Source organism: Erythrolamprus reginae, chromosome 1 (assembly GCF_031021105.1).
Source record: "Erythrolamprus reginae isolate rEryReg1 chromosome 1, rEryReg1.hap1, whole genome shotgun sequence".
In the NCBI taxonomy this organism is placed as follows: domain Eukaryota; kingdom Metazoa; phylum Chordata; class Lepidosauria; order Squamata; family Dipsadidae; genus Erythrolamprus; species Erythrolamprus reginae.
Window position 1 is genome coordinate 354,075,036 of NC_091950.1, and position 22,486 is coordinate 354,097,521.

Here is a 22,486-nt window from a genome sequence, read left to right on the forward strand (position 1 = left end):
TTTTAAATGGATTGTCAATTATTTAGTCCCTTGATACTAGGAGGGCAGCCTGCTAAATTTACGCTGTATTATAATGTATTTTAAGAAGACCGCTTTATTTGTGATCCTTTCTGCCCATCTTGTGAATCTTGGAGCAGAATTTAAATTCTGTAAGTAAGTAAATCAATGAAAAAAAAAAATAAAAGCATGAGGGTGGGTTAACTAGTACATTGTACAATAGATTGCTGGGCAAATGTGAAACAAAAACTACTTTTATTTCTGGCAAACAATACATTGTGATTTAGAAATTAAACTGAACCATTCTAGGTATATCAAGATGGAGCCAAATAAAACCTGAGTTATCTTTATTGTCCTATATTTTCGATGAAAGAAAATCCAGGAGGATCTTATGAGGCAAACAGGGCAAGACTATTTGCCTTTATCCCATTGTTTCTTTTTTTAAATGGCTTGATTAAATTCATGTGTGCTATAATCCAAATTATCTATGGTTCCTCTCATCAGTCTTCCCACACTGTTCCTATTTTCCCTTAGCAGATGCACACTGTTGATGGTCTTGCCTTTTTCCTATTGTTCTCCAGTTCTCCAGTTTGGAAAATTTCTGCCCAGTATATGTATATGTAAACTGGAGAACATCAATTTATAAGATCACCTAACTGACAATAGTCCTTAACCAAACATGTGCTTTGATCCAGAAATATATCACTTGAAAACTAGGTGTTTTATGTATAGAATGATACATGCAGGCAATGTTTTGAACATCCTTGACTACTATCTCCAATGATCTGGATGCAATGGTTGTCCTAAATCTAACCATGTACTTTTCCTAGGTAATAACACGGCTGTGGCTTATTACTGCCTTCTGGCAACTTTTCTAAATTCTTAGTCTAGCCTACAGTCATTGCATTTCCTGTTACCAACTGGGTCCACCCTTGATTAGCATTCTGGGATTAGCCAAGGTCATCTAGGTGCTGTAACTTTCTGTCATACATTTGCACATTCACGCATAGAATCAAATGTAAACCATTTAATGGATTCCATTAAAACTTACGTTCTTAACAGATTTGTTGATCTGCTTTTCATGTCAACATCAGTATTGTATAGTTACAGAGACATTATTGCAGTTGACAATAGCAGCACCTGCTAAAGACCACAACCCTGTGTGAACTCTCTGGAATATCCTAATCTTGCTACTCTCCCTTTCTTGCTGCCAATACAGTGAGTCTTTCTGAGCTAACCAGTAATATCTGAAACATACTTTTGCTGCTTTTTCCAAGTTCAGAGTGAATACAGTAGGAAAGTATTTAAGTGGAAAGATAGTGGTAATGGCATAACTCAAGGACATTTTGTCCGAAGACTTCAATTAATATTGAAAGTACTGTATATCTAAAATTCAGATGCTGAAAACAAAGAAAATGGGTGGATTAGTGCCCTTATGATCCATTTGTGAGCATTCCCCCAAAAAGCTGGCTGTTCATTGTTGGAAGTCTTCTCTACCAGATGGACACTTGCATTTGGTCAGATAACCTTTTCTTAACACAGATATAGGCGAAAACAATCTCAGACTATGATTAGGAGGAGATCAAATCTGAAGACAAATGGAGGTTTACAGTAGTTTCTTCCAGCTTCAAAACTATTCATTGAATAATTTGGTGTGATATCTATGAAATTATTTAATTAGCTTCACTTGTAAACAAAATGAGGCACTAAGTAGTCAATGTTGAATATCATTAGTGAAAGTAGCATTTACATTTTTCTTGACCATCTGCCACTAAAGCAAGGTAATCATGTACTTTCTTTGGATGACTAACCTGTAAACTTGTTTCATTGTTATCTAATCAGTAAAAATCTAGCTATGAAAACTCCTAGTTTAACCAGAGAGAATTTTCATGGATTAAAAAGTGTAAAAGAATATCTCTTTACTTAAAAGAAGAAAAAAAGAGGAAAAGAAAACTGTCTGTTAAAACAAAAAGGTGTATTGCTTAACCAAACAATAGGAACATTCATTCGCAACCACAAACAGAAGCACTTTCCATTTTCCTGAGTTCAGTCTGAGAACAGACTCTGGACCTGATTTTCAATGCTGAGACAATCCTGGTATCTATGAAAAAGGAAATCTTTCCTAGCATATTAAAATACATAACCCTCATTCTTGGGGTAAGAAGGTCACATCCAAGATTTTAAAATATGGTTTCCAGACCAGTGTTCCCTCTAATTTTTTTGGGGGGTGGGCGGAAAAGTATAGTGTCTGAGCGGCAGTCCCTTTGGGACTGGGCGGCACAGAAATAATAAATAAATAAATAAACAAACAAACAAACAAATAAGAAACCCACCCTGTTTTGCCTCAGAGAATTTCAAAATAAAATGCTGTACTGTGTGTCTATAACAGTGAGCTCATAATAGGGCAACTCTATCAATATCAAAATGCCACTTAAATAGTTGAGCTAGTTTCAACTAGATTTTGATTTTCTTTCTCTCTTCCTTACTCCCATTCTTTTTCTTTCTCTTTTCCTTCCTCTCTTTTTTCTATCTGTTTCTCTCTCTTCCTCTCTTCCTCTCTCTCTCCTTCCCTCTCACTCTTTCCCTCTCGGCTTCTGGGCAGGTTTGGAAAACTCTGAGTTGATGATGATTTTTAAGTGAGCAATTGCTCACTGCTCAGCTTAGAGGGAATTATGTTCCAAACAGTAATTTCCAGGGATTTTGATCCTCCACACAGTTCAGCAAGCATTATGAAATTTCAAAGTACAACACCTCTGCATGACTTTGAGTAAAAAGCTGATAAACTATCATATAAATAAAGTCACAATCAAATGTTTAAGTTAGTTACTATACTGACCATAAGGATGAAAAACGCGTAGAAACACAGGGAAATTACCATCCTGGCAGAATAATAATAATAACAAATATGTCAAATCAGTTATAATGATAAAGGAGAGGCGGGGTTAAGGGCAGTCTCCTCCAAACCAATATATGAAGCAATTGCCCTAAGGCAAATGGCAAACCTTTTTTGGTTCACATGCCAAAAGGGTATGCGTGCGTGTGCTAGCACTTGCCCGCACCCATTATTATTATTATTATTATTATTATTATTAGACTAAACAATGTCATTTGGCGGGCCCCAGACGAAGAGCCTTCTCTGTGGTGGCCCCGGCCCTCTGGAATCAACTCCCCCTGGAGATTAGAATTGCCCCCACCCTCCTTGTCTTTCGTAAACTAATCAAGACCCACCTATACTACCAGGCATGGGGGAGTTGAGACACCTTTCCCCCAGGCTCTTTATATTTTATGTTTGGTACGTATGTGTTGTTTGGTTTTTAAATATGATAGGGTTTTATATGCTTGTTTTTTAATATTAGATTTGTTTCACTATAATATTGTTTTTTTTAATTATTGTTGTGAGCCGCCCCAAGTCTTCGGAGCAGGGCAGCATACAAATCTAATAAATTATTAATTAATTATTATTATTAATTAGATTTGTATGCCACCCCTCTCCGAGGACTCGGAGCGGCATATCCTCCCTCCATGCATGTGCATCCCTCATTTCGCCTGCACACAATCCCGCCGATCCTCAAGCATGCACACAGGCCTCACTGAAAACTGGGATGGTGAAAATACGGCCATACGGACAAACTGGAAGTTTGTAAAATCAGACTTCCGGTGTCCCTGTTGTTTTGCACATTCCAGAGTCTTCAGGAAGCTTCCCTGAAGGCTCTGGAGTGCGAAAAACAGCACAACGGGGAAACCGGAAGTCCATTTTCCAAACTTCCGGTTTGCTCGTTGGACTGTTTTTCCCACTCCGAGACTTCAGGGAAGCTTCCTGAAGGCTCTGGAGGGCAAAATGGCTTTCTCCAAGACTGAAAATCAGTTGGTGCACGCATGCTAGAGCTAACATGGGGCAATGCCTTGCGTGCTCTCTGATATGGCTCTGCATGCCATCGGTTCACCATCACAGCCCTAAGGAAAAACAAAGTGGTTTTACATGTAAAGAACCTGCAAACAGAACTTGCTCAGTCCTGGTTTATGTCCGCATGAAATTCATGAGCAGCTATTTCAAACTTGGAAGTTCCTGATAGCAAACACCGAGAAAAACTTCTACATATATTCCATGTCCTTAGGATCTGCAGATCCTGCTGTTAAGGTATGCTTTTGGGTATTTGGAGGTTAAGGCTGTTTTCCTGAGAAAAATGTCATTTCAGACTCTGAACAGAAAATACTGGCCGATCTCTTTGTATTTTACCTCCTTTTGCACAAATTGATGTACAGTTAAACAGTATCAACACAGATTTATTTACTTCTGATCAACTCTGCTTCCCTGCGAATGAAACCAGTTATTCTTGTTTAGGTGCAAAACAGCACTGTGCTTAGCCTCTAACGAAAAGTTACAACTGCTGGAGAAAAATGCATGGTACAATTCATGACATCAGGCACCTAAAATGTATAGCTGGTACATGGAGTGCTCTCAGCCAGAAATGTTTTGCATTTATATCAGGAAAAGAAAAACAACAGTACAAGATGTCCCAGCGTGGTAAATGCGAGATAAACCTGCTATCAGGAACTTAAACTACTGTCTTTTTTTGGGCTGTTACTAATAATTATAACATTCCACCCTTCACTCAGAACTTGATTATAAACAAGAAAGGCATTGGGAGGACAGAGAACCCCAAGTTCCCCAGTATAAGAATGCTCAAGTTAATGGACCTATAAATTACAAGAAAATTAATTTGGCATGGCAGACTGCTTCTGACTTTTAACTATGCCTTCTGGAGGTTGAGTACCAGATTCTTCCTAAGCTCTACAAAGTCTTAGGTTTTGCCAGTACATATACCTCAGGCATGTGAGGACACAACCAGTTGTTCAATTTGGGGGAGTCAGAAAACTACTGGGCGTCTCCCTTCTTTTTTTCCAGACAGGAGAATAGGTGGCTGAAGTGAAGGTGCTGAGGGATTATGTCACCATCTTGCACAAGTAATAAGAACATTACTGTTGCAATACAGAAGAGACAGAAAGTTGAAGGAAGCCTAAAATAACATCATCGGTACATGCTGCTCTCTGCCCTATGGAAAGAACACCAGCCTAAAAACCTCGAATGAACTCACATTCATTTTATAATAGGCTAGATGGCAACAGTTCGATGATTTTTTAATTTTTAATTTTATTTTAAGAGTTTTAAGGGCGCCCATTTAAAACACAACTCTGGGTGCTCAGAACAATAAAACTCAAAACAATAAAAACCCAAATCCCAGCACCTCAAGCATTCCCCCACAATACCTGCTTCCACAACCAACTCCAGATTTATTTATTTATTTATTATTTAGATTTGTATGCCGCCCCTCTCCGCAGACTCGGGGCAGATTTACTCATTCTGAGTCAAAAGCCAGGTCCTGATGGCCTTCCGAAAGACTAAATGGTGGGGGCTTTCTGGATCACAAGAGGGAGGGTCTTAGGTAGAGAAAGGCACCGAAAAGCAGCCATGTGATATCACCCAAAGTTTTAATTTATTACCGAGGGTTTTTAGTACTGAAGTGATAATCAGAAATGAGACTTAAAATATAATACATACCGTGGTATCTACAGCAGAGATCTTCCCGACAGGAATATGATTTGGGGTTGGTTCCTCTTTGGAGACTACGACACAACCCCCTGGTCCCAAAGTTACGATGGCAGTCCTACAGCCTCTCTCTAACAATTTAAGTCCAACTTGTCCAGCATTTTCAACGTTACCAACTGCAATTCCTGTTAGAATTTCTGCCTTGAAGGGAACATTAAAGCCAAATATTTAAGCAAGCAAGCAAAATGTAACCCAATAGCAACAACATCTACAAAAACCATATTAAAATGATACGTCTGTTCAACAATCAGTTTTATAAAGTAAATACAGTGGTACCTCTACTTAAGAACTTAATTTGTTCCGTGACCAGGTTCTTAAGTAGAAAAGTTTGTAAGTAGAAGCAATTTTTCCCACAGGAATCAATGTAAAAGCAAATAATGCGTGCAAACCGATTAGGAAAGAAATAAAAGCTAGGAATTTGAGTGGGAGGAGGAAGAAAAGGAGGAGGACAGTCGCTGCCCAGAGCGAAGGGAGCATTTCTTTTCTCTGGGCGCTGGCAAAGGTTTATTCCCTCTCCAAGCGCCTAAAGAAAGGAAAATGCTTTGTTCGCTCTGGACTGCCAAAGCCTCCTTAAGCACCACCGAAAGGCTCCTCTGGCAGCCCAGAAAACCCCAAGATGGCTAGGATTAAATGGGGAATGGCAGGAAACTGGCTGGGCCTTCGTGTCGCTGTCACATTTCCTGGGAAATTTTTCCGGGCTCATGTTCTTAAGTAGAAAATGGTTCTTAAGAAGAGGCAAAAAGTCTTGAACACCCGGTTCTTATCTAGAAAAGTGCTTAAGTAGAGGCATTCTTAAGTAGAGGTACCACTGTATACTGCTCAAAAAAATAAAGGGAACACTCAAATAACACATCCTACATCTGAGCAGGCATGTCTAATTGCGATGGAAAAATAAAAATATCAGAATTTTGTTTCCTCTGGATTAAGGAATCCTGGACTTGCTAACCAATGTATTTAGAAATGAACATGGATTGCCTAATTGGTTCCATAAGGCAATTTCCCAAATAATTCCCTGGGTCCTCCTTGGGGTATTGGTGAATAAATCATTACTTTCATGACACTGACCGACTCAGGTTCATGGTAAGAATCATAGAAACATAGAAACATAGAAGGTAAGGTAAGCTCAATTTAGGTAAGTTTCATAATATTAATATGAACACGTACATTTGGCAAAGTTTTGACAGAGTGAAGCTTTCCATTTAGCGAATGAAAGCACATTTGTGATATGCTAACAGGCTATATTTTTAGATGTAGATAATACAATGGCATTATTACGAAGCTGTTAAACATCTATAATTGGGATTCTCAAAGAGTTATATTACAAGGCTCTCAATCAAGAGAGGTAAGAGTTATAGCCTTGCATTGCCTAATGAGCTGCTTTGAACAGCAGCTTCTGGGAAAACCACCCTTTGGGGTTTTTCTCGTCTCATGTATCCCACGTGGAGGTAATTTTTCCCCCCACCCTTCCTGCCAATTTTCTTGGAGGCAGTTCTGCAAAGCAGTACTCTAAGAAGTCATGGAAAACAGTGTGTTGCTTCTGACTTACAGGATGAGTCTTGGGAATGGCTCATTCCCAATTAATTACTAATACAAATGAAGTGTGCTATTATTCCAATTCTAGGGGAAAGTGTATGGGGAAATAGCATGACTTATTACCCATTTGATTCTATACAGAGAGTCCTCACTCAATGACTATTTATTCAGTTCAAAATTACAGTGGTGCTAAAAAAGGAGACTTGCAACTGATCCTCGAAATTCCATTCATTATAACACCTTTGCAGTCAAGTGAACATTGGAAGGTGGCTTACACGATTGTTGCAGCATCCCATAGTCATGTGATCACCATTTGGAAGCCTACCTTGTGGCTTCCCTTAAGTAAAATCAATGGGGAAACCAGCAGAGAACGTCGCAATTTGTTTTAGTAAATTGCTTGTACTCTTTCCTATCTGGCAGCAGCCAACTCTGGCTGTGCCATGCTCACACAGGCTGTTTGTGCACCCATATTTGCCTGGCAACTACAACTCCCAGTCTCGCCGCTTTACAAGGCTTCTGAGACTTGCTTAACGACCCAGAATCCTTGCTTAAAGAAAGCAATGGGGATTGTTGAGATTTCCATCACTAAGCAAGGCAGTTATGTGATACTTTATGACTGCATTGTTTAGCAATGGAAATTCCGGTCCCAATTACCATTGGAGTGCCTGTACCTGGGGATGGGTGAGAATGTATGTTTAAAAGGGAAGTTTTGAGTTTGTAGAGGTAGCAAGAAATGTTTTTGTATTGAGTTATCTGACCAAAAGGGGTTCTAAACAATTCTTTGGGAATTTTATCTGTTGAGCCATTTATGCTTTCAATGTTTGTCTTTAAATACAAGTCTAGTACAGGTAACCCTTGACTCATAGTAATTTATTTAGTGACCAAAGTTACAAAGGCATGGAAAAAGTGACTTTTAAAAAATGTTGCACACTTAACAACCATTGCAGCATCCCTATTGTTCTGCCTGGCTCTATAGTAAGAGTCTCCCGAAAATTCAAGGGTACAAATTTCAGACACACACACTTGAAAGTTCAAAAACAATGTTCTTTATCACAAAAATTCAAAAGAAACAAGGCACCCTTTTTGTATTGCAAAGAGCACTCGTCCCAAAACAACCTGGTAGTCTGTACAATCCCCTTAATCAGTCTTTAAGTACTTAGCTAGCAGCTGTGAAGAATTGTCACAGCCCTTCTTCTTCCACAAAGTGAAACACACACACATTTTGCTCTGCTTTGGTTTCAAATTCGTGAAAAATCAACAAACAGCAAGGCACAGTCCTGAAGAACAACGATCAGATAATCTTCCACAATGGCCAAATCAACACGCTGCTATTTATATCAGCAGCTCTAATTACTGGAGCTCCACCCAAACACAGGTGGCCTCTCTTATCTCCTGTAATATTTCTGCAATTGGTCTCTTCTATGCATAATTCTGTGCATGCGTGGGTCTAATACTTCCTCATCCGAATTAACCGAAGGTAATGGAGATTGGCTTCCTGGGCTGTGTGCCAAGCCCCGCTCTTCCAAGTCACCCCCACCTTCTTCTTCGTCCGAGGAAACTGTACTACCTGCCTCTGTCGGCAATAAAACAGGCCTATGACATGTTGATGTTTCCCCTGCATCCACCTCCACATTCCTTGGGGCAGGAGCTAGGCCAGAGCCAACCACAACACCTATGTTCATCTGATCAAAATTCAGATGCTTGGCAATTGACTCATATTTATAATGGTTGCGGTATCCGGGGTCAGGATGTGACTTTCTGACAAGCAAAGTTAATGGGGAAGCCAGATTCACTTACTAACCATGCTAGTAACTTAACAACTGTGGCATAAAAAGTTGTAAAATGGGGCAAAACTCATTTAACAACTGTCTCACTTAGGAAGAGAAATTCTGGGTTCAATTGTGATTGTAAATCGAGGATTACCTGTATTCCCTCAACCAAAACTAAATAAATAAATAAATAAATACAAAATTCTGTAGCACCAATCCTGGAAATTCTCAAGATTAAAACAACAACAATCAAAACATAATTCATATCACAAAGAACACAAGGAAGAAAGTAAGACACATAGAACATACCAAAGCTATGCATGCTCAAAAATGAGAAGGAATAAATGCCTTGGAACTCATACAAATGCAACTCCCCTCTTCCACTAGTTAAAATAACCTAAATTAAACTACAGTGTTTTGGACTATAAGATGCACTTTTTTGTCTCCAAAAAGGTGGTGAAAATATCTGTGCATCTTATGGACCAAATATTGCTAAAGCCCCACCTACCCACCCACCAGCTGTTTTTTGGCCTCCTCACACCCATTTTGGGGCTTTTCTTCCGCCCTTTTCAGGCCTGTTTTGGGGGCTCATTGGCCCATTTTGAGGGCTTTTCTCAGCCTGTTTTCAAGGCTTTTTTCAGCCTGTTTTTGAGACTTTTGGGCCCCCTTTTTGAAAAAAAAAGCCGAAAAAGCCGCAAAATGGGCCGCAAAATCAGGCTGAAAAATGCCTTGAAAATTAGCCAAAAATTCCTAAAAACCAGGCAGAAAAAAAAGGCTGAAAAAGTGCTGGAAAACAATGACCTTTTTTTGTTTTCCTCTTCAAAACTTAGGTGCGTCTTATAGCCAGGTGCGTCTTATAGTCTGAAAAATACGGTAATTCTGCAGGATCCTGAAAAGACTGTCTAGTGACTCAATTAATTAAAGAAACTGGGTCTCTCTTTTTTCTGTCTCCTGTAGAAACCTGAAAAAATTTGGCTCCTTTAACAAGCAAGATACAGAATTTTTATTGCACAAAGTTCAGAAGCATCTTCTAAAACATCCATAAAATATGCAATGCCCTGTGTTGATGTTTCTTTAAGCACAGAGAGTACACAAAGTTCTTGATCCATATTTGCTTGTCGTTCCTTACATGTTGTCACATACATCTGTGGTTGTGGAATTATCAAAATATCACTTGTTTTAGAAATTTTTGCTGTATCTGCATTTTGTAGAGAAATGCCTCCAGCTACATGCAGCAACTGAAAGAACGGGGGTAAATCAGGACAGCATGGAACAATTTGAGAGACACTTTCCTGCAAGGGTAGCAGATACCAGACAGTTGATGCATGCCAAAAGTTAAAATACATGCCTAGGTCTCAATTGTGAAACTCAATATAAAACTTTTGGTTGTGTTGGAAAGTTCCTCCCTCTAATTTTTAATTAACAAAAATGTACAATTGAAGGAAACAACTAACTGCTGCTTTTAAAAAGGAAAAAAAAACACAATAGCAAGAGGCCTAGCAGAATTTTAAAAAAATAGTTTAACTCCCCATAAAACATTTAAAGGGAAATGAACAAATGTTTAAAGAAATAAAACTAATCTATGTAAGATTCCGAATAACATTTCTGGCAATGCAATGCTCTCATTACATACCAGGCACTTAAATTGAAAATGTAGACATTGGCTTAAACATGGATTAATCCTTTGTTTACCCATACTTCCATGTAAATATTTGATTGCTAAATCTTCAAAATAATAATTAAGCATATATCTTCTTTAAAGAGGACATTGCCATCACAAGTAAAGGTTAGGTGAAACCTGCTGCAAAAACAATAACTGTGAGAGGGACCATTGAGTGGACAATCACTTAAACATGAGCCAGCAGTGTGCAGCAGCCGCCAAAAAAGCTAATACAATCCTTGGTTGTATAAACATAGAATCATAATCACGTGAAGGATTAGTACTGCTTTATAAAGTCTTAATAAGGCCAAACCTCGAATAGAGCATCCAGTTTTGGTCACTATATTACAAAAAAGGATGCTGAGACTATGGAAAAAGTGCAAAGAACTCCAGCATTTGAAAGCTGCCATGAAGAGGAGGGAGGATCAACTCATTTTCCATAGCACCAGAAGGAAAGACAAGAAACAATGGAGGGAAACTAATCCAGGAGAGAAGCAACCTGGAATTAAGGAAAAAATTGGTAACAGTGGGAACAATTAAATGGTGGAACAGCTTGCCATCAGAAGTTGTGGGTTTCATCACCAGAGATTTTTAAGAAGAGAAGAAACTGGACAGTCATTTTTCTGAAATTGTACAGGGCCTGGAAATGGTATAGGAAACTGGATTATAAAACCTCAAAGATCCCTTTCAACTCTATTCTGATTGAATTACAGTTGAAGATGTAGTGTGAAGATAATGAAGATAATGCATAAACTATATCTTTATGTCAGCTAAGTAATAGCAATAGCACTTAGACTTATATACCGCTTTACAATACTTTACAGCCCTCTCTAAACAGTTTACAGAGTCAACATATTGCCCCCAACAATTTGGATCATTTTACAACCTTGGAAAGGCGGAAGGCTGAGTCAACCTTGAGCCGGTTAGAATTGAACCGCCAAACTACAGGCAGCCAGCAAGCAGCAGAAGTAACCTGCAGTACTGCATTATAATCTCTGTGACACCACAACTCATGGAATTGTTCTGCTCTAGGCAAAAGTCTCAAGGCCTGAGAGCCTGTTTAGAAAGTGTCCTCTCTCCCTCTCTTCAGCACAATTCCACATTTAGTGGATTACATTAAATTATTCTTTACATCTGAACCAAATACGTATGGTTTGTTCAGTATTTAGAAGCTGTGTTGGTTACTTGTATATTCTGCATCATGAGCCATGATTAAATAGAAACATAGAAACATAGAAGACTGACGGCAGAAAAAGACCTCATGGTCCATCTAGTCTGCCCTTATACTATTTCCTGCATTTTATCTTACAATGGATATATGTTTATCACAGGCATGTTTAAATTCAGTTACTGTGGATTTACCAACCACGTCTGCTGGAAGTTTGTTCCAAGGATCTACTACTCTTTCAGTGAAATAATATTTTCTCACGTTGCTTTTGATCTTCCCCCCAACTAACTTCAGATTGTGTCCCCTTGTTCTTGTGTTCACTTTCCTATTAAAAACACTTCCCTCCTGAACCTTATTTAACCCTTTAACATATTTAAATGTTTCGATCATGTCCCTGGCTTAATAGGAATGCCCAAAATTGTTTTATTTAATATTACAGTTTCTTCAATCAGATGACTTTGAATCAGTCACTCTCAGTCTAGTGAAGCCAACCTCAAAGGATTGGGGCTGTAGCAAAAAAAAAAAGGAAGGAGCACAATGAATGCTATCCTAAGCTCCTGAATGAAAGGCAACGTATAAATCTAACTAATATTTGCTCTCTCGCATTTCTGCATTTGTGTGTTCTTCAAAAGTTTCTCACAAAATATGCGTACTTGTTCAAGCACATTTTACGGACTTCTAATTTTGCAAGAGCTTTCTCTTAACATAGGCCTTTTGCCAATTGTTTTCCTAACGTGTGCATTTCTGGAGATAATTTTATCTAATACTGTATATGGCATTTGCACATTCTGGATAAGTATGTCATGCACTCTGGATAAGTATGACATGCAGTTTCCAAATGTCATGACATTTGGAAGAGTGCATGTCCTGAAGAATAACCAAGTCTTGTAAATATTAGAAACATAGAAACAGAGAAGACTGACGGCAGAAAAAGACCTCATGGTCCATCTAGTCTGCCCTTATACTATTTCCTGTATTTTATCTTACAATGGATATATGTTTATCCCAGGCATGTTTAAATTTGGTTACTGTGGATTTACCAATCACGTCTGCTGGAAGTTTGTTCCAAGGATCTACTACTGTTTCAGTGAAATAATATTTTCTCACGTTGCTTTTGATCTTTCCCCCAAGTAACTTCAGATTGTGTCCCCTTGTTCTTGTGTTCACTTTCCTATTAAAAACACTTCCCTCCTGAACCTTATTTAACCCTTTAAGATATTTAAATGTTTCGATCATGTCCCCCCTTTTCCTTCTGTCCTCCAGACTATACAGATTGAGTTCATTAAGTCTTTCCTGATACGTTTTATGCTTAAGACCTTCCACCATTCTTTTAGCCCGTCTTTGGACCCGTTCAATTTTGTCAATATCTTTTTGTAGGTGAGGTCTCCAGAACTGAACACAGTACTCCAAATGTGGTCTCACCAGCGCTCTATATAAGGGGATCACAATCTCCCTCTTCCTGCTTGTTATACCTCTAGCTATGCAGCCAAGCATCCTACTTGCTTTTCCTACTGCTGACCACACTGCTCACCCATTTTGAGACTGTCAGAAATCACTACCCCTAAATCCTTCTCTTCTGAAATTTTTGCTAACACAGAACTGCCAATGCAATACTCAGATTGAGGATTCCTTTTCCCCAAGTGCATTATTTTACATTTGGAAACATTAAACTGCAGTTTCCATTGCTTTGACCATTTATCTAATAAAGCTAAATCATTTACCATATTACAGACCCCTCCAGGAAACCCTATTGCACATGTATGCATCCTCCATGTTGCGTTTTAATTTTGAGATTGAATGCCTTTGGAGTATACACACTTGTGGTTTTTCTCACACTGCTGGTCTTTGACGTAGGACTACAACTGAGCCCAGAAATTATGTTGCTAATTGAGAAACTTGTTAAGTGACTTTTGCCCAATTGTTATGACTTTTCTTGTCAATGTTGTTAAGCGAATCACTGCAATTGTTAAATTAGTAACACAGTTGTTAAGTGAATCTAGCTTCCCCATTGGCTTTGCTTGTCAGAAGTTCACAAAAGATGATCACATGACCCTGCAACCATCATAAATATGAACCAGTTGCCAAGCATCCGAATGTATATCATGTCACCATGGAGATTCTGCAATGGTCATAAGTGTGAAAAATGGTCATAAGTCACTTCTTTCAGTGCCGTTGTAACTTCAAACCGTCATTAAATGAACTGTTATAAGTCAAGAATATGCCGCTCTGAGTCTGTTTTGGAATGAGCGGTGTATAAATACAATAAATAAATAAAGGACTACATGTATTGTGAAAAGTAGGAAAACTGATGATGTAACAATTTTCCTTGCAGTTTAAAATTATTTATTAACGCACAGCCTGAAGCTTGGCTTTCACACAGGCCCTAAATTTGATTTACTTATTTTGCATTTCTTTCATTACAAGTATTAAGGAGAAAGAGAACCAGCACATTCCTGGGCAAACCTCAGGGATTAAGTTATGCTACATCTGGTGCACAGTGAATTAACAAGCTAGTTTCAACAGGCTTGATCATTTCTGGGAAAAACAGAAGGAGAAAAAAAAACAAAACAAAAACAAATGACAAGCTAAGCAAAAAAAAGTCAGGACCTGATAAATGTGCAATATACATTTGCATGAACTGTGTATGGAGAATTAAAACCGCACAAATAAAGGTTATTGTTAAAGCAATAAATTAAACATATCTAAAAGGCACAGCATGTGAAATATCCCTTGTGGGTAGATAGGCCATTGATATCCCACCTCTAGCGTTCCTTCATCCTAGTACAAAAATGGGTAAAGAACAGAGAGTATCTGTGGTTGTCAAAGCTCTGACAATACTCAGCAGACCAACACTACAAAGCGTGTATTTTATCTAATGCTGATGTGGCATCGGACCAGATTATCTCAGGGACCGCCTTCTGCTGCACGAATCCCAGCGACCAGTTAGGTCCCACAGAGTGGGTCTTCTCCAGGTCCCGTCAATTAAACAATGTCGCTTGGCGGGACCCAGGGGAAGAGCCTTCTCTGTGGTGGCCCCGGCCCTCTGGAACCAACTCCCCCCAGAGATTAGAATTGCCCCCACCCTCCTTGCCTTTCGTAAGCTGCTTAAAACCCACCTCTGCCGCCAGGCATGGGGGAATTGAGATACTCTTTCCCCCTAGGCCTTTACAATTTTATGCATGGTATGTCTGTATGTATGTTTGGTTTTTATAATAATGGGCTTTTAACTGTTTGTAGTATTGGATTATTATTATATGCTGTTTTATTATTGCTGTTATCCGCCCCGAGTCTCCGGAGAGGGGCGGCATACAAATCCAATAGATAGATAGATAGATAGATAGATAGATAGATAGATAGATAGATAGATAGATAGATAGATAGATAAATTCCTCACATGAAAGTATTTTCAAGAATTGATGTTTCAAGGATTTGGAATTTCACAAACTGATTACAGTGGAACCCCGACATAAGAGCTGCTCTACTTAAGAGCAACTCGAGATAAGAGCTGGGAGGGGAGAGATATTTTTGTTCTACTTACAAGCCCAAATTCGAGATACAAGCGCCAAGGAGCTGTCTCCTGAAGCCAAACGCTAACTTCCGCGTTCGGCTTCAGGAGACAGCTGCGAAGCGGCGCGCGTGTTTTAAAAGGTTGCAGCCGGCCTGGGGCGCTCGGGGGGGTGCTTGCAGCTTTCTTTCTTGCTCTTTTTCTTTCTCTCTTTTACCTTCCCTTCCTCTATTTCTTCTTTTCTTTCTCCTTCCCACCTTCTTCCCTCCCTCCCTCCCTTCACTCATTCCTCTCTTACTCTCCCCTTTCATAAGTTTCCTTGCTTCCTTCCTCTGTTCCTGTCCCTTCCCCCTTTCTTTCTTTCTTTCTTTCTTTCTTTCTTGCTCTTTTTCTTTCTCTCTTTTACCTTCCCTTCCTCTATTTCTTCTTTTCTTTCTCCTTCCCACCTTCTTCCCTCCCTCCCTCCCTTCACTCATTCCTCTCTTACTCTCCCCTTTCATAAGTTTCCTTGCTTCCTTCCTCTGTTCCTGTCCCTTCCCTCTTTCCTTCCTTCCTTCCCACCCTCCGTCCATTCATTCACCCATTCCTCTCTTGATCGCTTAAAGCCGGTCCCTGGTTCAAAAAGGGTTGGGGACCTCTGTCCTACAGGATTGGGTGGCAGAGAAGTTGAACATATGTAAATTTAAAAGTTTAAGAAAGTTTACAAGTTAAGTGAAAGAAACTTCATTATTCATTTATATGTACATGTACATTTCTTCATTAAAAACATGTCTTTCTGCATAATTTAGACTAACTTTGTGAGTTTTTTGAGGGCTGGAACCAATTAAAATTATTTACATTAATTCCTATGGGGAAAAGTCGTTCGAGATAAGAGCTGCTCGACTTAAGAGCCCAGGTCCGGAACGAATTAAACTCGTATCTCGAGGTACCACTGTATTCACAACTGGTGTGGATAAGATAAATAATAGTCATGTCATTAGATGGGGAGTTCTCTTATCAGCCAATCAAATATGAACATTTTATTTTACATTGCACTAATTTAATAGGACGCCTGTCAGAAACTTTACACTTTGCACTGACAATGGGGCATACATTTCTATTTTTTTTTCAACTAGAAAACTAGTTTTGACACACTCTGAATGATATTGTCACAAATATTTTATAAGGATGACCGGCAACGCAGTTCTTTCCGCCACCCCACCTTAATTTCATATAAATTAAATATATTTATTTCAATATAAATACATTTTGACTTCAGAACATTTTAGATATGAGAGGCCTGGCTGTGCGGCTAACTATTTCTCTTTCAACAGAAACAGCAATACAGTGGTACCTGTATTTGCCGATGACTCTAAAGTGTGCAATAGGGTTGATATTCCTGGAGGCGTCTGTAATATGGTAAATGATTTAGCTTTACTAGATAAATGGTCTAAGCAATGGAAACTGCAGTTTAATGTTTCCAAATGTAAAATAATGCACTTGGGGAAAAGGAATCCTCAATCTGAGTATTGTATTGGCAGTTCAGTGTTGGCAAATACTTCAAAAGAAAAGGATTTAGGGGTAGTGATTTCTGACAGTCTCAAAATGGGTGAACAGTGCAGTCAGGCGGTAGGGAAAGCAAGTAGGATGCTTGGCTGCATAGCTAGAGGTATAACAAGCAGGAAGAGGGAGATTATGATCCCACTATATAGAATGATGGTGAGACCACATTTGGAATACTGTGTTCAGTTCTGGAGACCTCACCTACAAAAAGATATTGACAAAATTGAACGGGTCCAAAGACGGGCTACAAGAATGGTGGAAGGTCTTAAGCATAAAACGTATCAGGAAAGACTTAATGAACTCAATCTGTATAGTCTGGAGGACAGAAGGAAAAGGGGGGACATGATCGAAACATTTAAATATATTAAAGGGTTAAATAAGGTCCAGGAGGGAAGTGTTTTTAATAGGAAAGTGAACACAAGAACAAGGGGACACAATCTGAAGTTAGTTGGGGGAAAGATCAAAAGCAACATGAGAAAATATTATTTTACTGAAAGAGTAGTAGATCCTTGGAACAAACTTCCAGCAGATGTGGTAGATAAATCCACAGTAACTGAATTTAAACATGCCTGGGATAAACATATATCCATCCTAAGATAAAATACAGAAAATAGTATAAGGGCAGACTAGATGGACCATGAGGTCTTTTTCTGCCGTCAGACTTCTATGTTTCTATGTTTCTATGTACCTCTATTTAAGAACTTAATTCGTTCTGTGACCAGGTTCTTAAGTAGAAACGTTCTAAAGTAGAAGCAATTTTTCCCATAGGAATCAATGTAAAAGCAAATAATGCATGCAAACCCATTAGGAAAAAAATAAAAGCTCGGAATTTGGGTGGGAGGAGGAGGAGGAAGAAGAGGAGGAGGATAGCCGCTGCCGAAGGAAGAAGGTGAGGTGAGGGGAATAAAAAAAAATCCAACACTTTAAGGCTTAAAAAAAAAAGAGGGACTCTGAGGCGGCGCCCAGAGGAAGGAAAATGCTCAGTTCGCTCTTGGCTGCCAAAGCCTCCTTAAGCGCCACCGAAAGGCTCCTCCGGCAGCCCAGAAAAGCCCGAAATGGCCGGGATTAAAGGGGGAATGGCAGGAAACTGTCCGGGCCTTCGTGCCGCTCTCAATTTTGCTGGGAAATGTTTCCGGGCTCAGGTTCTTAAGTAGAGGCAAAAAAAATCTTGAACACCCAGTTCTTATCTAGAAAAATTCGTAGAGGCATTCTTAAGCAGAGGTGCCACTATATATGGAAGTTTATTGTAAGCCGCCCTGAGTCCCAGGAGAAGGGGGCATAGAAATTTGATTAAATAAAAAAGAAAAGGCACTCTGGCCAATGTGCAGCTGACAGAGATCTTTCAGGAATGTCTCTGCTTAGGGTCTGTTGCTGCAGCCATGCAATGGAAATAAGAATCAAAATGTTCATAGTCTGAAACCTTTACTTGTACTATAAAACCCTCAATGTTTTCTTTCTTCAGAGTTGCCCTAATGACACTTACCTCGCTTTCATTGCAGCAGATGATGTCGGAATAAGTGTAAAACTGTGAGTCTAGATCAGCAATGGCCGGAGCAGGATTAAATAAAGTCTTCACTGCAAGAGAATGGAAAATTCTGTAACAGACGTATCACAGAATGCTGAAATATAACTACCTACAATTCAACAAACACTATTTGTTATAATGCCTATGGCATTTTCAGCTCTACATTTCCTCTAGATACACAAATTGCTTGCTGACATAAACAATCTAAGCAAAATACCCTGTTTTCTGCTGTTATAAAGCACTGCTACTGCAATGATATTGAATTAGTTAAGGATTTCATGAGAATACGTTAAGTATTATAATTATACCTTTGCCATAAAAGAAAAAGGGAAAAAAATAAAATAAAATGAAGGCTTGGATGAATTTGAAAAAAAATACATACTATTTATTAGCATTTCTTGTATTTCTCAGAATCATAAGGTAGATTCTTGTTGATGTCGATTTAAATTCAGATATGCATATACTAGGTTAACTGAATTTCAACAAAGAACAATACACAAGATTATTCCCAGATGTATTAGGACTGTGTTTTGCATTTTTCTGCTGGGAATTCTGGAACTTCATTCTCATCATAGTTAAAAGGCCTCAGATTCGAGGGAAGGGACATGAACCACAGGCAAATAAATAATCCCAGATTAGAAAAACCCAGAGGATAATTTTTATTCCAGTTACCTCACCTTTAAGTTCCAGGAATCTGCAAAGCTGTAAAAGGAGACAAAACCTCTTTTCCAATAATGGACTACTGATCCAGGGAATAAATCAGTGGAAGTTTATAACAGCTGTGAAAAAGCCTTTCCCCTTGTATAGAATTAAAATAATACCATCAGATACTGAAGTGCTTCCCTTCCCTTCTAACAAATGGCTCTAGAATTCTCATGACTGAAAGGAATATTAAACTTGGGTAGCTTTGAAACCAAACAGAGTGTAAGTAGATATTCAAGCACAGTCTACAATTACTGATCTGCAAGTGTTTCCAATGTGGTTTGTAATTAGCTTGGTTCTACCTCCGGTAGTGCTGGAACAATGTGTTTCTTTAGAATCGTTTAAGAAGCCCAGATCTATCATGGTGCCACGTCAACTCATTTTGGTAACTGCACTATTGTTCTGGTTCACTTTAACTTAGTAAATGTAACAACAACAACAATAATAAAAATAAAGTGACCCACAGAATAGTGCTCTTATCAAAATACTACCATGGGATTGATATGTCAAGAGTCACAATGCTTTGGCATCAGGACAATCAAAACAAAGGCAAGAAGTAACAAAAAAGCTGCTGCAGAGTTCTTCAATGACTACTGGTGGGACCATGATACAGGTGGTTCTCGACTTATGACCACAACTGAGCCCAAAATTTCTATTGCTAAGTGAGACCCTAAGTGAATTCTGCAAGTCTTAAGTTAGTAAAACGGTTGTTAAGTGAATCTGGCATCTTCATTGATTTTGCTTGTAGGGAAGTTACAAAAGGTAACCATGTGATTCTGGGACACGGCAACCATCATAAATATGAATCAGTTGCTAAGCATCTGAATTTTGAATACGTTATCATGTGCATGTTGCAACAGTCGTAAGTGTGAAAAAAGGTCACTTTTTTCAGTGGTGTTGTAACTTCAAAATGGTCACTAGATGAACTGTTGCATGTCGAGGACTATCTGTACTTCAGCAAGCATAAGACTATCGATATGTAGGTTTTTTTTAAAAAACCCAACCCAAGTATACAGGAACAAGAAGGCTTATAGCCACAAGCTTCTGCTTTCATCACTTCCCTTTTTTCTTCTGAGCCTTGTATCTGGGTGCACATCTGTTAAGCACACAGTCTAGTGTGCTTCCGAACATAAACTACTGCATTAAACATAAGAATCAGCAGACTAAAAGAAAGGAAGTGCCAGTGACACTCTCCAGCTGCGAGGATTTTAAAGGTTGTTTCTGTATTAGCAAAGGGTTTACAGTGATTTCATTATACAAGGCCATTCAACATGGGGATGGAGAGAGGTTTCCTGGTATATGGTTCAGGCAGGGGTTGCACCTACCGGCTGCTACCGGAACCACTGTGGGCGGGCAAACCTCTAGGCGCAAGATTTGGCTTCTGTGCAAAATCTTGCGTGAGGATGCTCTCATGGATGAGATTTTGGCGATTTGTTCGCTTTTCCACATACGCAGAAGCAAAAAACCACCAAAAATTGGCGAAATCTCGAGCGGAGAGCATCCTTGCATGAGATTTTGCTTGCTGCGCATGCACAGAAGATAAATCTCACACAAGTGCGCGGATCAGTGATGCAGAGATGTGTGCGCATCTCAATTTCCGCTACCGGAACCCCGATCCCAGCCGTACCAGGTGCAACCCGCTACTGATATGGTTCTATGGCTTCTGTATATGGCTTCTATTGAAGAGGTAATCTCCTGCATCAGATGCAAATATATTTTATGTTCATACAATGCAATTTGGAGTTACTCTTATTTACATATATCCCTGAAGTATGGGAGAATTAAGTGTCTTTAAAAGGATTTTCTAGCATTTTGCATATTGCCATTCAGATTTATGGTGATCACTTTTAATGAAATGAGCTACTTTGTGCACACCCAAGTTCTAGGTATACTTGTTTGATGTTTTGCCCCACTGAAATAAATCAGCCAGTGAAATAAATGTTCTAAAGGTTATGCTTATCAAAAAAAAAAAAGAAAATCCCCCAATTTCTGACTCAAAGAATTTAAATTTATAAATTGGGATGATTATCTCAAGACTATGGTAACAGAAGAAATGAAGTTTATTTCTGTCTAATTGAATTTTTGAAAAATTTCCTTTTAAATTTAGAAAGGTTTTCCTTTCAGATAAAGATGGTGTTTGGCATCAACTGAGAGCAGGCAAAGGAGAAGTGGTGTGCCTAAGGCATTTTTCATTACCAGAGATACAGAATAATAGTCTATAAACCAGGATCCATTTTACTGAAGTCATCTTCTGCTGCTAAGGCAGTTATTTGCTACTTTAGCTTGACCAGAAATTGCACTCAATAGGTTAAAAAAAAAAGAAACAAACAAGAGCAAAGTTCACACAGGGTACCAGGTTCATGCCAATTCAACTGAAATTTCAATTGTCCTTCATAGGCCCAACTGTTTTATTAAATTATTTTGCTAGTGCCTGGATTTAGGTCACTTATTTTGGCTTCACCATGCTTTAAATGACTCTGAAACAAAGCTACATTAAAAGAGTATTACTGAAACCATTCGTGGAATGAAGCAAACAATTAATTTGTATTATTAGATTACCTCCACTGGTATGAGCCATTTTTAATGCTTCTAAAGAAATTGCTGGGGTTATTTCAAGTTGGCAGACCATCACTTTAGCTTTAGCGATGACATGGGCAGCTCTTTTTAAATCACTGGAATTCAGAAGTAAATTCGCTCCCGCAACAATTACGATAAAGTTTTCTCCTAAAAACAAATGTGAAATTTTAGAACGATTAGAACTGAACATAAAATGTATTTTCTTGACACCATGGCATATATGATTCTTAATGGCTGTTTAAGTACTTATAAAGTTAATAGCATGTAAGTTTTCAAAGGGTGTCTATGTTAGAAATCCTAGCTTGCAGACAAATGGTGAGAATAGTAAAACTTTGTTCAGCAATAAATGTGAACACTTCTTCATTGAAAAAAAAATAAGACATCCCCTGAAAATAAGACATAGCTGCAAAAATTAATATAAGACGCTGTCTTATTTTTGGGGAAACAGGGTAGCAGTCCTCAACACCGTTCCCTGTAGGCTGCATGCGTGAGTGTGTGCGCACCCCAAAATACCGCCCCGTGCACCCTTTTCCATGGGTGCGCAGTCCCCATCCCCCTGCCACCCCGCGGGGGGGGGCGGGGAGGCGCCGGCAACAGAAGGGAAGGGAGCCGCGGCCGCCCCTGCCTCCCCACGGTGCCTCCGGCCCCCTCGGCCTTTCGTCACTGCCCCCCGCCCGATCCGCCCCCTCCTGCCTTTGGGCGCGGCTCCTCCCGCACCCGGAACGCACGCCCTGCCTGTCTCACAGTCCCTTTGCCGAGAGCACTTTCATCCCGGGCTCTCAGCAAGGGGGTTGCAGGAGGGACGGGGCAGGCGTTCTCTCAGCGGAGGCCGGTGAAGGTGATATTCAATGTCGGGGGTGCGCGCGCGGTTGCACAAGCTCCCTATCTCCATACCAGCCC

General features: G+C 39.4%; 1 protein-coding gene across 3 annotated transcripts in view; it reads right to left on the bottom strand.

Moving 5' to 3' along the window:
* Positions 1 to 22,486, bottom strand: part of RBKS (ribokinase) — a 77,636-nt gene that overhangs the window by 12,452 nt on the left and 42,698 nt on the right. For all 3 annotated transcript variants that reach the window (XM_070734286.1, XM_070734287.1, XM_070734285.1), the window contains exons 5-7: positions 21,569 to 21,733; positions 18,266 to 18,357; positions 5,558 to 5,746 (exon numbers count right to left, since the gene is read on the bottom strand). In XM_070734286.1, coding sequence (XP_070590387.1) covers positions 5,558 to 5,746; positions 18,266 to 18,357; positions 21,569 to 21,733 — 446 coding nt within the window. The remainder of the gene's footprint in view (positions 1 to 5,557; positions 5,747 to 18,265; positions 18,358 to 21,568; positions 21,734 to 22,486) is intronic.